At 40.0% G+C, this 14,241-nt stretch overlaps 1 protein-coding gene across 1 annotated transcript in view; it reads left to right on the plus strand.

The window, feature by feature from the left end:
• The first annotated feature begins 204 nt into the window (after window positions 1–204).
• The window catches only part of LOC126942244 (zinc finger protein 708), a 32,798-nt gene continuing 18,761 nt past the window's right edge, over window positions 205–14,241 (plus strand). Inside the window, exons 1-3 of the mRNA XM_050769610.1 lie at window positions 205–405; window positions 11,438–11,564; window positions 12,675–12,770. Of these exons, the coding sequence (XP_050625567.1) occupies window positions 403–405; window positions 11,438–11,564; window positions 12,675–12,770 (226 nt within the window). The 5' untranslated portion in view covers window positions 205–402. The remainder of the gene's footprint in view (window positions 406–11,437; window positions 11,565–12,674; window positions 12,771–14,241) is intronic.

Raw genomic sequence — 14,241 nt, forward strand, 5'->3', positions numbered from 1 at the left:
ACCTTACACACAAGATTAAAGGCAAACAACCTCTAGGGTGGGCCTAGCTCAGCTCACGGAGGAAGCCTTGCCTGAAAAGGCTGCAGCCTAGGCGGTCACACTTCATTCAGCCCAGCATCTGATCACATCTTCCGTCACTCAGGGTCTGAAGGGGCGGGTCTTAAACATTATCCAATCAGGGACTCTGAGCTAGGGGACTGTTCAATCAGACACGCAGCTGGACCCGACGGGGCGGCTTCCGGGTTTGGCGCGGCCTTTGTCTCTCGCTTCAGCCGGAGCTCCAGGTCTCGTCTTCGCTGCTCTTTGTCCTCTGCTCTTAGAGGCCCAGACTCTGTGGCTCTGTGACCGACAGGTATTGGGAGATCCACAGCCAAGACGCCAGGACCCCCTGGAAGCCTAGAAATGGTGAGAGTGCGGTCCGACATCCCGAGAGAGGGGAAGGGCTGGTTGAAACCGGTGGGAAGTGGCTGTGGCGGGACTCAGGCCTCCCCGCAGTCATCTCCACAATCTGCGCCCCGAATTCTGCTTGCCCAGCTGGATCTCAATCCCCTCCAGCCATAAGATGGCGGCTGCGCCGACAGCCGCGCCCCCGGGCGTCCTGTCTCTTCCCTGCATAGTGACAGTGCCCAGGTCTGGAGCCCTCTCTCGCCAGCTCTGCACTGGCAGCGCGGCGCCTTTCGCAGATTGTGCACGGACCATGGGAGGAGCGTGAGGGGAGAATCCTGACTTGGGGTGCGGGTTCATTAATGGGAAGAGCTTTGGTCCGTGGGGTTCCCCGTTCCTGTTTTCTCCTATTAAAAATCTGTGGCAGTCATCGCAAAAAAATTAAAGAATTTAATCAAAGAGTGATTCAATAATTGTAGAGCACAAAAGTATGTTTTGTAGTTTGTGGTTCATGGGAGGAGCTTGAAGGAAAGACTTTTATAAGGTACATGATGAAGAAAACTATATTTAATAATTGGTTAGGTACAGTTAAGCAGTTTTTGTTAAGTAGAAACCCTGGGACTAGAGCCTCCTCAGTGTAATTGCCTGCCCCTTAATTATTCTCACACTCCACAGGGGACTGATTTTTCCACTGCATTTTTCACATGCATTCCCAGCAGGGTCTCAAGTGTACTTCCCAGCCCCGTTCCTCCAGCCTAACTCTGGCCTGCAGTTAGATTTAAACTGCAAATAAACTAAAATACGAAATTTCCAGTTCCTTCTGACATTTCCAAATGCCAGCTTCTCTTTCCTAATTCACGTTCTCAACTGTTTTTCCTTTAGTGTACGTTTTTGATACTGTATTTTAGTTAATCATTTTTTGACAAAGCATTGGATGGCACTTAAAATTGTTTTGTTTGAAAATATTTCTCATGAGAAGAAAGCAAAAAATAATTCCCTGACACTGTATTTTATGAAATTTCTATGCCTTTTTTTTTTTTTTTTTTAAATCTTCCTTAGGCACAGAAATCTTATCAGAATGTTTTCAGGTGAAGGTTTTTGGAGGTATGGAGTGTAGCTTCTCAAGGGAGTAGGTGGATGCCCTGGGGCTAAGAGGCATCTCCTGGCATACTCTTCCTTTGAAAAGCTGACCCCTTGAGACATTTTGTGTTCGCCTAACCCAGCTTTCATTTCTTGGAGACACAATGCTGGTCAGCCAATCAGATGCTGGTATTGAGGGGAAAACACGGAAATAATTTCTGCCCTCTGAATTCTCTGAATTTTGTGGGGAAAAAAAAAAGGTATCCCAAAAGACAAAGAAAAACCTGACCCAAGTGAGATGGTGCAAGAACTTACAAAGTAAAATGCACCTGGGGCATAGTGTAACGTCTCCTGAGAGGGTGGTTATTGAGCACTTAAAGTGAGCAGACTGGGGCAGGTGAATATCAGTCAGACACATCTGTTTCTTTCTTTTCTTTCTTTCTTTCTTTTTTTTTTTTTTTGAGATGGAGTTTCACTCTTGTTGCCCAGGCTGGAGTGCAATGGTGCGATCTCAGGTCACCGCAACCTCCGCCTCCTGGGTTCAAGCAATTCTCCTGCCTAAGCCTCTCGAGTAGCTGGGATTACAGGCATGCACTACCATACCTGGCTAATTGTTTTGTATTTTTAGTGGAGACGGGGTTTCTCCATGTTGGTCAGGGTGGTCTCAAACTCCCAACCTCAGGTGATCCGCCCGCCTTGGCCTCCCAACGTGCTAGGATTACAGGCAAGAGCCACCGCGCGTGGCCTAGACACATCTGTTTTCTAATTAGCACTACCACTCCCTGGGTTTGTCACCTTGAAAAGATTTGTTCACTTATGTTGACTTCCATTATTTAACTGTAAATTGCATTTTATTAGTAGGACTTGAAAGGTAAGAAAATATTAACAAGGTTCATAAAAGAGGTGGATTTCAGATAAAAATTAATATTAATCATGTATTTTACTTGTAAGAAATTCTCATTTAACTTTTCCTTTCTTAGCGTAAGTTTAGAAATGTTCTCAGGTGTATTTTTTCGTGAATATATATATAATCAAGTATATATATATACATTTATATTTATATTTAATATGGACTCTTGCTCTTGTTGCCCAGGCTAGAGTGCAATGGCACAATTTCAGCTCACTGCAACCTCCGCCTCCTGGATTCAAGCGATTCTCCTGCCTCAGCCTCCCGAGTAGCTGGAATTAGGGGCGCCACCATGCCCAGCTAATTTTTGTATTTTTAGTAGAGAACGGGATTTCTCCATGTTGGCCAGGCTGGTCTCGAACTCCTGATCTGGACACACAGAGAGAGATATATATATACATAAAATATAATATATACATATATAATATATATAAAATAATATATACACATATATAATATATACACATATATATTTAAGGATAGATCTTTATTTTTAAAATTTTTTCCTATAAGTTATTCAAGTACAGGTGGTATTTGGTTACATGAGTAAATTCTTTTTTTGTTTGTTTTTGAGAGGGAGTCTCGTTCTGTTGACCAGGCTGGAGTGCAGTGGCACAGTCTCAGCTCACTGCAACCTTCACCTCCTGGGCTGAAGCAATTCTCCTGCCTCAGCCTCCCGAGTAGCTGGGATTATAGGCAAGCACCACCATGCCCGGCTGATTTTTGTATATTTAGTAGAGACAGGGTTTCACGATGTTGGCCAGGCTGATCTCGAACTCCTGATCTTGTGATCCACCCACCTCAGCTTCCTAAAGTGCTGGAATTACAGGCATGAGCCACTGCGCCCAGCCTACATGAGTAAGTTCTTTATGGGTGATTTGTGAGATTTTGGTGCACCCATCACTGGAGCATTATACACTGCAACATATTTGTAGTCTTTTATCCCTCGTCCCCCTTCTACTCGTCCCCTCAAATCCCCAAAGTCCACTGTATTATTCTTATGCCTTTGCATCCTCATAACTTAGCTCCCACATATCAAAACATACAATGTTTGGTTTTCAACTCCTGAGATACTTCACTTAGAATAATAGTCTCCAGTCTCATCCAGGTTACTGCAAATGCTGTTAATTCGCTTTTTATGGCTGTGTAGTATTCCATTGTATATATATACCACAGTTTCTCTATCCACTTGTTGATTGATGGGCATTTGGGTTGGTTCCATGATTTTGCTGTTGTGAAATGTGCCACTATAAACATGCACGTGCAAGTATCTTTTTCGAATAATGACTTCTTTTCGTCTGGGTCGATACCCAGAAGTGGGATTGCTGGATCAAATGGTAGTACAACTTTTAGTTCTTTAAGGAATCTCCACATTGTTTTCCATAGTGGCTTTTCTAGTTTACATTCCTACCAGCAATGTAGAAGTGTTCCCTGTTCACCACATCCATGCCAACATCTACTGTTTTTTGATCTTTTGATCATGGCCATTCTTGCAGGAGTAAGATGGTATTGCATTGTGGTTTTGATTTGCATTTCCCTGATCATTAGTGATGTTGAGGATTTTTTCATATGTTTGTTGGTCACTTGTATATCTTCTTTTGAGAATCGTTTATTCATGTCCTTAGTCCACTTTTTGATGGGATTGTTTGGTTTGTACTGATTTGTTTGGGTTTGTTGTAGATTGTTTTGTACTGATTTGTTTGGGTTTGTTGTAGACTCTAGATATTAGTCCTTTGTCAGACGTATAGATTGTGAAGACTTTTTCTCACTCTGTGGGTTGTCTGTTTACTCTGCTGACTGTTCCTTTTGCCGTGTAAAAACTATTTAGTTTAATTAGGTCCCAGATATTTATCTTTGTTTTTATTGCATTTGCTTTTGAGTTCTTGGTCGTGAAATCCTTGCCTAAGCTAGTGTCTAGAAGGGTTTTTCCAATGTTATCTTTTATAATTTTTATAGTTTCCGATCTTAGGTTTAAGTCCTTAATCCATCTTGAGTTGATTTTTGTATAAGATGAGAGATGAGGATCCAATTTCATTCTCCTACATATAGCTAGCCAGTGATCCCAGTACGATTTGTTGAAAAGGGTGTCCTTTCCCCACTTTATGTTCTTGTTTGCTTTGCTGAAGATCAGTTGGCTGTAAGTAGTTGGGTTTATTTCTGGGTTCTCTATTCTGTTCCATTGGTCTGTGTCCCTATTTTTAAACCAGTAACATACTGTTTTGGTGACTATGCCCTTACAGTATAGTTTGACATCAGGTAAAGTTATGCCTCCAGATTTGTTGTTTTTGCTTAGCCTTGTTTTGCCTATGCAGGCTCTTTTTTGTTCCATATGAATTTTAGAATTTTTTTAATTCTGTGAAGAATTACGGTGGTATTTTGATAAGGACTGCACTGAATTTGTAGATTGCTTTCGGCAGTATGGTCATTTTCACAATACTGATTCTACTCATCCATGAGCATGGGATTTGCTTCCATTTGTTTGTGCCATCTATGATTTCTTTCAGCAGTGTCAGGTGTATTTTTTTTGGTTTGGTAATTTCCAATAAAATTTCAAGGCTGTTTAAGAATGCTACCAAGAAAAAGAATAGGGGAAATGTGTTTCCCATTTTGGCTGTAGAAAATGGAGTAGATAATTGCTGAGTTACATAGATTCATGAAAGCATCAGTTCCTCTTTTTGCAGGGTAAATTTGTGACAGTGAATATCTCTGTTCAAATCCTGTTATCTTGATTTCTGAGTTTTATGCTAAATTTTATTTGAAACTTGGTACCTCCTAGACATGTTTCCATATGGCTAATTGTTTACTATATGACTTTTAATGGAAATAATAAAATAATGCATTTATTGTTTGAAAGGAATAGATACTTTTGCTTTTCTTATTGGGATATGAAATATAAGCACTCTAAAGTTTTCTTCTCTTATGTCATTGCTGTGTTTGAGAAACTGCTGGATTTATTTTTTTATTTTTATATTTTTTGAGATGGAATTTCACTCTTGTTGCCCAGGCTGGAGTGAAATGCCACGATCTCAGCTTACTGCAGCCTCCGCCTCCCGGGTTCAAACTATTCTCCTGCCTCAGCCTCCTGAGTTGCTGAGATTATAGGCATGCGCTCCACACCTGGTTAATTTTGTATTTTTAGTAGAGACGAGGTTTCTGCACGTTGGTCAGGCTGGTCTCAAACTCCTGAACTCAGGTGATCCGCCCGCCTCGGCCTCCCAGAGTGCTGGGATTACAGGCTTGAGCCACTGAACCTGGCCGCCACACTTCTTTTTACAATGGTTGAACTAATTTTCACTCCCACCAGCAGTGTATAAGCATTTCCTTTCCTCTGCAACTTTGCCAGCATCTGTTGCTGACTTTTTAACAGTAGCCATTCTGACTGGTGTGAGATGGTATCTCATTGGGTGTTTTTTAAAATTTCTCTAATAATTGATGAGCATTTGTAAAATATGCTTATTAGCCACATGTATGTCTTGTTTTGAAAAGCATCTGTTCAGCCATGCATGGCTGTCTCTACTAAAAATACAAAATTAGCTGGGCATGGTGGCGCATGCCTGTAATCCCAGCTACTCTGGAGGCTGAGGCAGAAGAATCCCTTGAACCCAGAAGGCGGAGGTTGTGGTGAGCCGAGATCACGCCATTGCACTCCAGCCTGGGCAACAAGAGCGAAACTCCATCTCAAAAAAAAAAAAAAAAAAAAAAAAAAAAAGGCCGGGCGCGGTGGCTCAAGCCTGTAATCCCAGCACTTTGGGAGGCCGAGACGGGCGGATCACGAGGTCAGGAGATCGAGACCATCCTGGCTAACACGGTGAAACCCCGTCTCTACTAAAAAAAAAAAAAAAAAATACAAAAAGCTAGCCGGGCGAGGTGGCGGGCGCCTGTAGTCCCAGCTACTCGGGAGGCTGAGGCAGGAGAATGGCGTAAACCCGGGAGGCGGAGCTTGCAGTGAGCTGAGATCCGGCCACTGCACTCCAGCCTGGGCGACAGAGCGAGACTCCGTCTCAAAAAAAAAAAAAACAAAAAAGAAACAAAAAAAAATGCTCATATTAGGAGTACACAAAAATTGACCACAAAGATAGGAGTAAATTTAGTAATACAGAATAATAAGGACTAAAACATACTAATTTCCTTTGACAGAAAACTAATTATGCAAGGTAATTATTTAATATTTGCAGATTGAAATACTTACACTGCAAAAGCAAGAACAGTTCAGTGTATAAACTGAAAAGTGGAGTCTGTAGTTGTACTTTGGTTTCTATTTATTACTTAAGAACAATTAGCATAGTTATGTGAAGTGTTTTTAGATGACATACATTCATATAAATTAAAAAGTATTTTCTACAATAGTATGAATATAAGATCAAAATATGTACTTTGAATGCATCTCCTAAGCAGTCATTTTAATATTGTTATTTATATTTCTGAAATATAAAGTGTTTAAAGTGAATTATGGTTATAGACAATTTTTTAAAATCTTGCATACATTATGACTAGTACCTTAAAATTATTTATACTTATTTATATAATATCCAAAAAAAATACTACCAAATTGTAACATGCATCCAACATACATATTGCTTTATCCAGTGGGGATAGTTATAGGTAAGCATAATTTTAGTGTCTTTCATTTTACTAAATTGGAATGCTGCCCTTCCAGGACAAATAGACAGGTGATATGGTCACCCAAAAACCATAATAGCCCTTCAGTTAGTTATGTGGCAAGCTCACATATATTCTACTATATGAACAAAGTCAGATTCAGTTCCTAATTTAAAAAAGTGCTGGTGAATTGTCAGTTGTATTTCAATATGGAACCCCCATTCAATGGCTAGGAGATGAGAGCAGCAGAGATGAAAGAGAAACCTTATACAGTTCTGCTGAGAATATGCTTTTTTTCTTCATAATGCTCATGTTTCTCATGCTAAGAGTAGCTGTGCATTAGGGGTAGTTTGAGAGAAACTCCTTTTAGGGGAATATTTTCTGGCTGACTTGATCAATCATATCTAATCTGAGTTTTTTCTCAAGCTACATTTAACTTCTTTTTTCTCTCAATATAACTTTGCAATAGAATCAGACTGAGAGCTGTTCTCTTCAATGCTTTGGATGTCTGTTTTAGAAGCCCTAATACAATCCCTTGGTGTTGACATAGAGGTGGGTTTTCACAGGGAGAACCATCCTATCTATCTGGACTCATGCTGGAAATCCAGCAGTATTTTTTTCAAGTCACCATAATAAATTGAAACTGAGGCTGACACACCGCTCCCATTCCCGTTATTATGAAGGTGCAATTCTACCCCCAAATCCTGTAGGCTCTCCTGTACCATAGTCTTCAGTCTCTGATGAGGTACTGGAGTGCTGCTGTGGCAATTGGGGTTCATTTAAGATGTAAGCTGCCAGCTGTGAGCTCTGTGCTTTGGAGTGTGCCTCACTGGCAGATGGTAGGGGTCAAGAGAGGACACTAGCCACAAGTAGAGGGCAAGCAGGAGTGCTGAAGCTGAGTGCTCAGAATGTAGAGAGCCATTGCTTTAAAGTGTAAATAACCAAAAAGATAGCACCCTATTCAACCATTGTAGTAGGAGATTGAGAGTCTACCTTCAGCAGGCACCTGGCTTCAAGTCGCACAACTACCTCCTGTCATGAAGATGTGAAAAGTTTATTTTGTCATTGATTATAACCAATTAGCATACACAGATGGCATCCCCAGTGACCAGGTGAATTTAGGATGAGCTATGTGTGACATGGTGCTGTAAATTCTTCTACTTGTGGACTAATTATGATGACCGTCTTTCTGTCTTTGCAGTCTCTTAAGCAGATTGATTGTGATGCATGTCACATTCTGGTTTAGTTGTGTAATAAAACAATTTTCTTTCTGTCCTATCATTGTGAAGTTTTTCTGGGGCTGGAGAGAATTTCTCTTGTTATACTTTCCAAACACAGTCTAGAATTACCAGACATGATATAAACATATAAGGTGCTAACCAGGCTTTATTCTACAAGGGTCTTTCCCTCTCAGGCTTCCAATCAACTCACAATTGTGCTGCAAAGTGCATGCTCTTCCCTGAATATGCAGGAAGAATTGCGTCTCTGCCTATTTGGTATCTATTGTCCTCTACAGTCACTTCCAGAGAGGCTAGATCAGATTTCTACAAACCTTACAGGGCAGCAATCAACCGTTTTACCTCTTTCAGTGACTTTTTTGTTGTTGTTGTTGAGTTGGAGTCTCGCTCCATTGCCCAGGCTGGAGAGCAGTGGCATGATCTTAGCTCACTGTAACCTCCATCTCCTGGGTTCAAGAGATTTTCCTGCCTCAGCCTCCCAAGTAGCTGGGATTACAGATGTGCACCACCAAGCCTGGCTAATTTTTTTTTTTTTGTATTTGTAGTAGAGTTGGGGTTTCACCAAAGGCTGGGCACGGTGGCTTACTCCTGTAATCCCAGCACTTCGGGAGGCCAAGGTGGGCAGATCATTTGAGGTCAGGAGTTTGAGACCAGCCTTACCAACATGGAGAAATCCTGTCTCTACTAAAAATACAAAAAATTAGTCAGGCATGGTGGTGCATGCCTGTAATCCCAGCTACTTGGGAGGCTGAGGCAGGAGAATCACCTGAACCCGGGAGGAGGAGATTGCAGTGAGCTGAGATTGCGCCACTGCACTCCATCCTGGGCAACAAGAGCAAAACTCCATCTCAAAAAGAAAAAGAAAAGAGAAGAAAAGAAGAAAAGGATTTGCATTTCTTATATAAAAAGTGTTTTTTGTTGCTGTTGTTGTTTGTTTTTTTGTTTTTGTTTTTGTTTTTTTTTTGAGACAGAGTTTTGCTCTTGTTGTCCAGGCTGGAGTGCAGTGGCACCAACTCGGCTCACCACAACCTGCACCTCCCAGGTTCAGGTGATTCTCCTGCCTCAGCCTCTCGGTAGCTGGGATTACAGGCATGCACCACCATGCCCGGCTAATAATCCTTTTCTTTATAAGTCTCAGAGAGACATTAAAATGAGGCTACAATTATGTCTTCTTTCTTTGAGCTATGTATTTACCTCTGGAAACTGCTTGGTATTGCCACAAGTAGCTATAAATTGAACTACTAATGCCACACTGGACACTATAACCCACACCCTATAGCCTAACAACGTATATCCAATCAATAATCAATTTATTTTTGTAAATAAAAAAAAATTTTGACAGACAACTTTGTATCAATCCACTCTATGTGCCTCTCTTTTTGCCTTTACAAATCCACTTGTAACTGCTGCTAATCAAAGTATATGTTCCAGACAACTTGAATCTTTGCTCCCAGGTTACAATCCTCAAGTTTGGCCCAAATAAATTGTATACTTATATTCATGTTTTCTCAGCTATTTCCTTTTAGGTAAACATCATTTGGAATGTGCCAGAGCAGCCTCTGAGGGGATCTCTCCTTTGATTGTACTTTGCTTTCTGTAACACCTAAGGATGCAGAGTTAGGTTGATCCCACTTAGAATCTGCACATAAGATCTGGCTTCTGCCTGGGATTACAAGACAGGGCCAGACTTTGAATTGGGAATGTACCAAAAACCAATAGAAGGCATTTTCTGCATTGTGAGATGTCAACATAGACATCCTACAGCTCCCTTTGAGACTGTGGCTCTTTGAGCTTTTCAGATTTTGTCCAATAAGATCTTGTAGCAGGTCTGCCACAGTTATGTGAGAGGATCCAGATGTAAATAGAATCTGATAGCAAATTCTGTAAATAAAAATAAATATCTTAGGAGTGAGAGATCAAGACCACAAAGTATCCAGAGCCACAACCACAACTATACCTGCCTGTAAAATGTTATGTACAATATTCTTGTCCTTCCTCCTACCCAAAAGCTTGTTAATCAGAACAAGTAATTCTGGAGCTCAATCAGGGCAGTTCCATTTTCTATTTAGAATTAGTATGACTCTCTCTAGCCTGGCTTATTATTGGACCCTCAGCCCAGGGTCACTGGGAACCCTCTCACAATGTTGTAGGCATTTTTTTGAGACATTTGAGGATGTCCAGAGCAGAATTATATCAGGCTGACAAGAGTGGTTAATTCTGCTTTTGTCTCATTGTAAGAGAAATGAGTCATTCTGTGTTTGTTCCTTCCCTTATACAAGGGATATTTTTGGTTGGTGCCCAGATGAGAGTTTCTCCAGTTTTCTGGTACTTGGGTAAAAACAAGGAGGAGATCTGGAGACTCAAGCAGATAAACTGATTGCTGTAATTTTATATGGCCATTAGAAAAATAGATGAAGCAGTCATGGTTTCTACAATCCAGGAACTCTTAGTCCAGACTAGCAACTGAAAAAATGGTTGTATTAAGTATCATTTGGTTGATACAGCAAATAGATGTGTGAAAAAATCGTGAGCTTCATTTGGGCCACTTTCTTTATATTGTTGTGGCTTCTGATGTCATCACCTGAAGGGATATTTATGGACAGAAGCATTATTATTTTTTGATTTCTTTTACCTTGATAAGAATACACATTTATCTTCTAATAATATTACCCTGGAAAACTTTAAGATACGTGTTTAAATTGCTTATTAGTATATGTTATAAAATTGACAGGGCAATGGCTAGAAAAGATTAAAATTACACAAACACTGGGATTTAAGTTTCTCTTAGGTAAGCTTAGGAAAAACAGAACTTGAAATACTCCAGTGGCATAGAGAACAGAATTCTACAGAGGGTCTCTCCTTTCCCCAGTTCTGTTCAGATTCACCCTTTTTGAGGACCTTGTTTAGATCTCACCCAGCCCTGGAGTCTTGCCTGTATATATAGCTATGAAACATGTACATGTTTGTGTCCATGCCCTTAAGTTTATACTTTATGATTCAGAAAAGTAACATATATACCCCGATGTTGTGGATCTTATTCTAGTCTCTTCTCAGAGTTAGAGAATACATTAGAGAATATTTCTGGGTTGAAAATTATTTTATTGGATAATTTCAGTCATTCCTATAAGTCAGAACCAGTTCTATTTACTCTCTCTTTTCACCTTGAGTCAAATTAAAAATTCTGTCCATAACCACTTGGTAAATATGTGTGTGTGTATGTGTTTTTCAGGGACTATTGACATTTATGGATGTGGCTGTAGAATTCTCTCTGGAGGAGTGGCAGTGCCTAGACACAGCACAGCAGAATTTATATAGGAATGTCATGTTAGAGAACTACAGAAACCTGGTATTCCTGGGTGAGGATAAGTTTTTTTTTAATTATTATTATTATTTTGAGACAGAATTTCATTCTGTTGCCCAGGCTGGAGAGCAGTGGCACGATCTCGGCTCACCACAACCTTTGCCTCTAGGGTTCAAGTGATTCGCCTGCCTCAGCCTCCTGAGTAGCTGGGATTATAGGCGTGGGCCACCATGTCCGGTTAATTTTTGTATTTTTAGTAGAGATGGGGTTTTACTATGTTGGTCAGGCTGGTCTCGAACTCCTTACCTCAGGGTCCGCCTGCCTCAGCCTCCTAAAGTGCTGGGATTACAGGTGTGAGCCACTGCGCCCTGCGGGTGAGGATAACTAATACACAATTCCTGATATACTGTAAAAGTTTCATTTCTGTTTTTTGCTGTATTTTTTTGGCAATTTATGCTTTACATAAATGAGTTTCAGATACCTGTTTTTAAGAAAATGTAGGATTTATCTGTGTAGATGTTTCACCCTGACCTGAACTTTCCACCTTTCTGAGCTGATCTGTATCCTTCACTCTAGATTAGTGGTAATTCCAGAAATTTAGTGGCATAAAATACTGTTGCCCATACCTTAAAATCTAATTGCCACCACCAATTTTTGATTCAGTAGCACTGAGTAGTAAAATTAAGAACATACAAATTGAAAATATTTTCTTAACATTTAGAAATTTTGTTATAAGTTAGTATTTTGTGATTAATTTCCTAGAATATTCTATCACATTCTCTTTAAAATATTTTTTTCTGAGATGGAGTCTTGCTCTGTCACTCAGGCTGGATGCAGTGGTGCAATCTCAGCTCACTGCAACCTTTGCCTCCTGGGTTCTAGTGATTTTCCTGTCTCAGCCTCCCGAGCAGCTAGGACTACAGGCGTGCACCACCACATCCAGCTAATTTCTGTATTTTCAGTAGAGACAGGGTTTTGACATTGTTGACCAGTCTGGTCTCGAACTCCTGTCCTCAGGTGATCTACCTACCTCGGCCTCTCGGAGTGCTGGCATTACCGGCATGAGCCACTGTGCGTGGCCTGCATTCTCTTTACTGAGAAAATTACTAGGTTGGTAATTGGAGAATATGAGCAAGATTCATGTTATTTATTTTTAATAAAACAGGTATTGCTGTGTCTAATTTAGACCTGATCACCTGTCTGGAGCAAGGAAAAGAGCCCTGGAATATGAAGAGACACGAGATGGTAGCCAAACCCCCAGGTAGGTGAGAGCGATTATAACAGACGACACAGATGAGAGGTCCAAAGGTGAAAAAGAAAGCCAGTCCATAAAATGTGACTTGGAAATCTGCGTTCCAAAGGAAATAGTTTCTAGGCAGCTTTTTTTTTTTTTTTTTTACTTCAACATAGGGGCATCTTCTGTCTTATGCTGATTCTTTAAAAATTCTACTTTCCCTTCAGTGATCTTCCTTCAAGTTTACAGTGAGCTAAAGTCCTCTTCATGGCATATAAGAGATTGTACAATCTGACTTTTTTTTTCCATTGTTTTTGGAGACTCAGAAATATCTGCATAATTTTGAGAAACTCTGTGTTACACTATTTTGTAAGTTCTCTTTTTGCATCGTGTCTGAAATGTGTAAGAGTTGTGGTTTCTGTTCCATTTTTTTTGTTGTCGTTGTTTATTTTTCTGCACATTTCATCCTGTTTGTATTACTACAGGCTTGAAATACAGTTTGAAATTAAGAAGTGTGATGTTCTGCTTTGTTTTTATTCCTCATGATTGCTTTGACTATTCAAAGTTTTGGCTGGGTGCAGTGGCTCACAGCTATAATCCTATCACTTTGGGAGGCTGAGGCAGAAGGATCCCTTGAGCCCAGGAGTTGGATACCAACCTGGGCAACATAAGGAAACCCTGTCTCTTAAAAAGATTTATTGGCCTGGGCATGGTGGCTCACGCCTGTAACCTAGCACTTTGGGAGGCCGAGGTGGGTGGATCACCTGAGGTCAGGAGTTCAAGACCAGCCTGACCAACATGGTGAAGCCTCGTCTCTACTAAGAATACAAAAAATTAGCCAGGCATGGTGGTGCATGCCTGTAATCCCAGCCACTCCAGAGACTGAGGGAGGAGAATCGCTTGAACCGGGGAGGCAGAGGTTGCTGCAAGCTGAGATTGTGCCACTGTACTCCAGCCTTAGCAATAAGAGTGAAACTTCATCTCAAAAAAAAAAAGGGGGTTTATTTTAGTTTCATGTAAATTTAGGGATTGTATTTTCAATTACTGTGAAAAAAATGCCACTGGAATTTTGGTAGGGAGTTTCTTGAATCTATAGATCACTTTGGATAATATGGTACTTTAACAATATTTATTCTTTAAATCCATAGATATTAAATATTTTAAAGCTTACTTGAATCTTTTCTAATTTCTTCATTGAAATCTTATATCTTTAATTGTAAAGATTTTTTTTCACTTTCTTGGGTCAATTTGTTCTCAGAAATACATTATTTTAATGCTATTGTAAATAATATTGTTTTCTTTGTTTTAGACAATTTCGATTTATGAAACCATAACTTGTATGTTGATTTTATATTTGGTAATTTACTGAGTGTATTTATTAATTTAGATAGGTTTTAATGTACTGTTTATGTATTTTTATATATAAGATTTTATGATCTACAAACAGAAACATTTTACTTAGTTGTCTTCAATTTCAATGGGTTTTTTATTTTTTGAC

The sequence above is a fragment of the Macaca thibetana genome, chromosome 19, assembly GCF_024542745.1.
Source record: "Macaca thibetana thibetana isolate TM-01 chromosome 19, ASM2454274v1, whole genome shotgun sequence".
Taxonomy (NCBI): Eukaryota; Metazoa; Chordata; class Mammalia; order Primates; family Cercopithecidae; genus Macaca; species Macaca thibetana.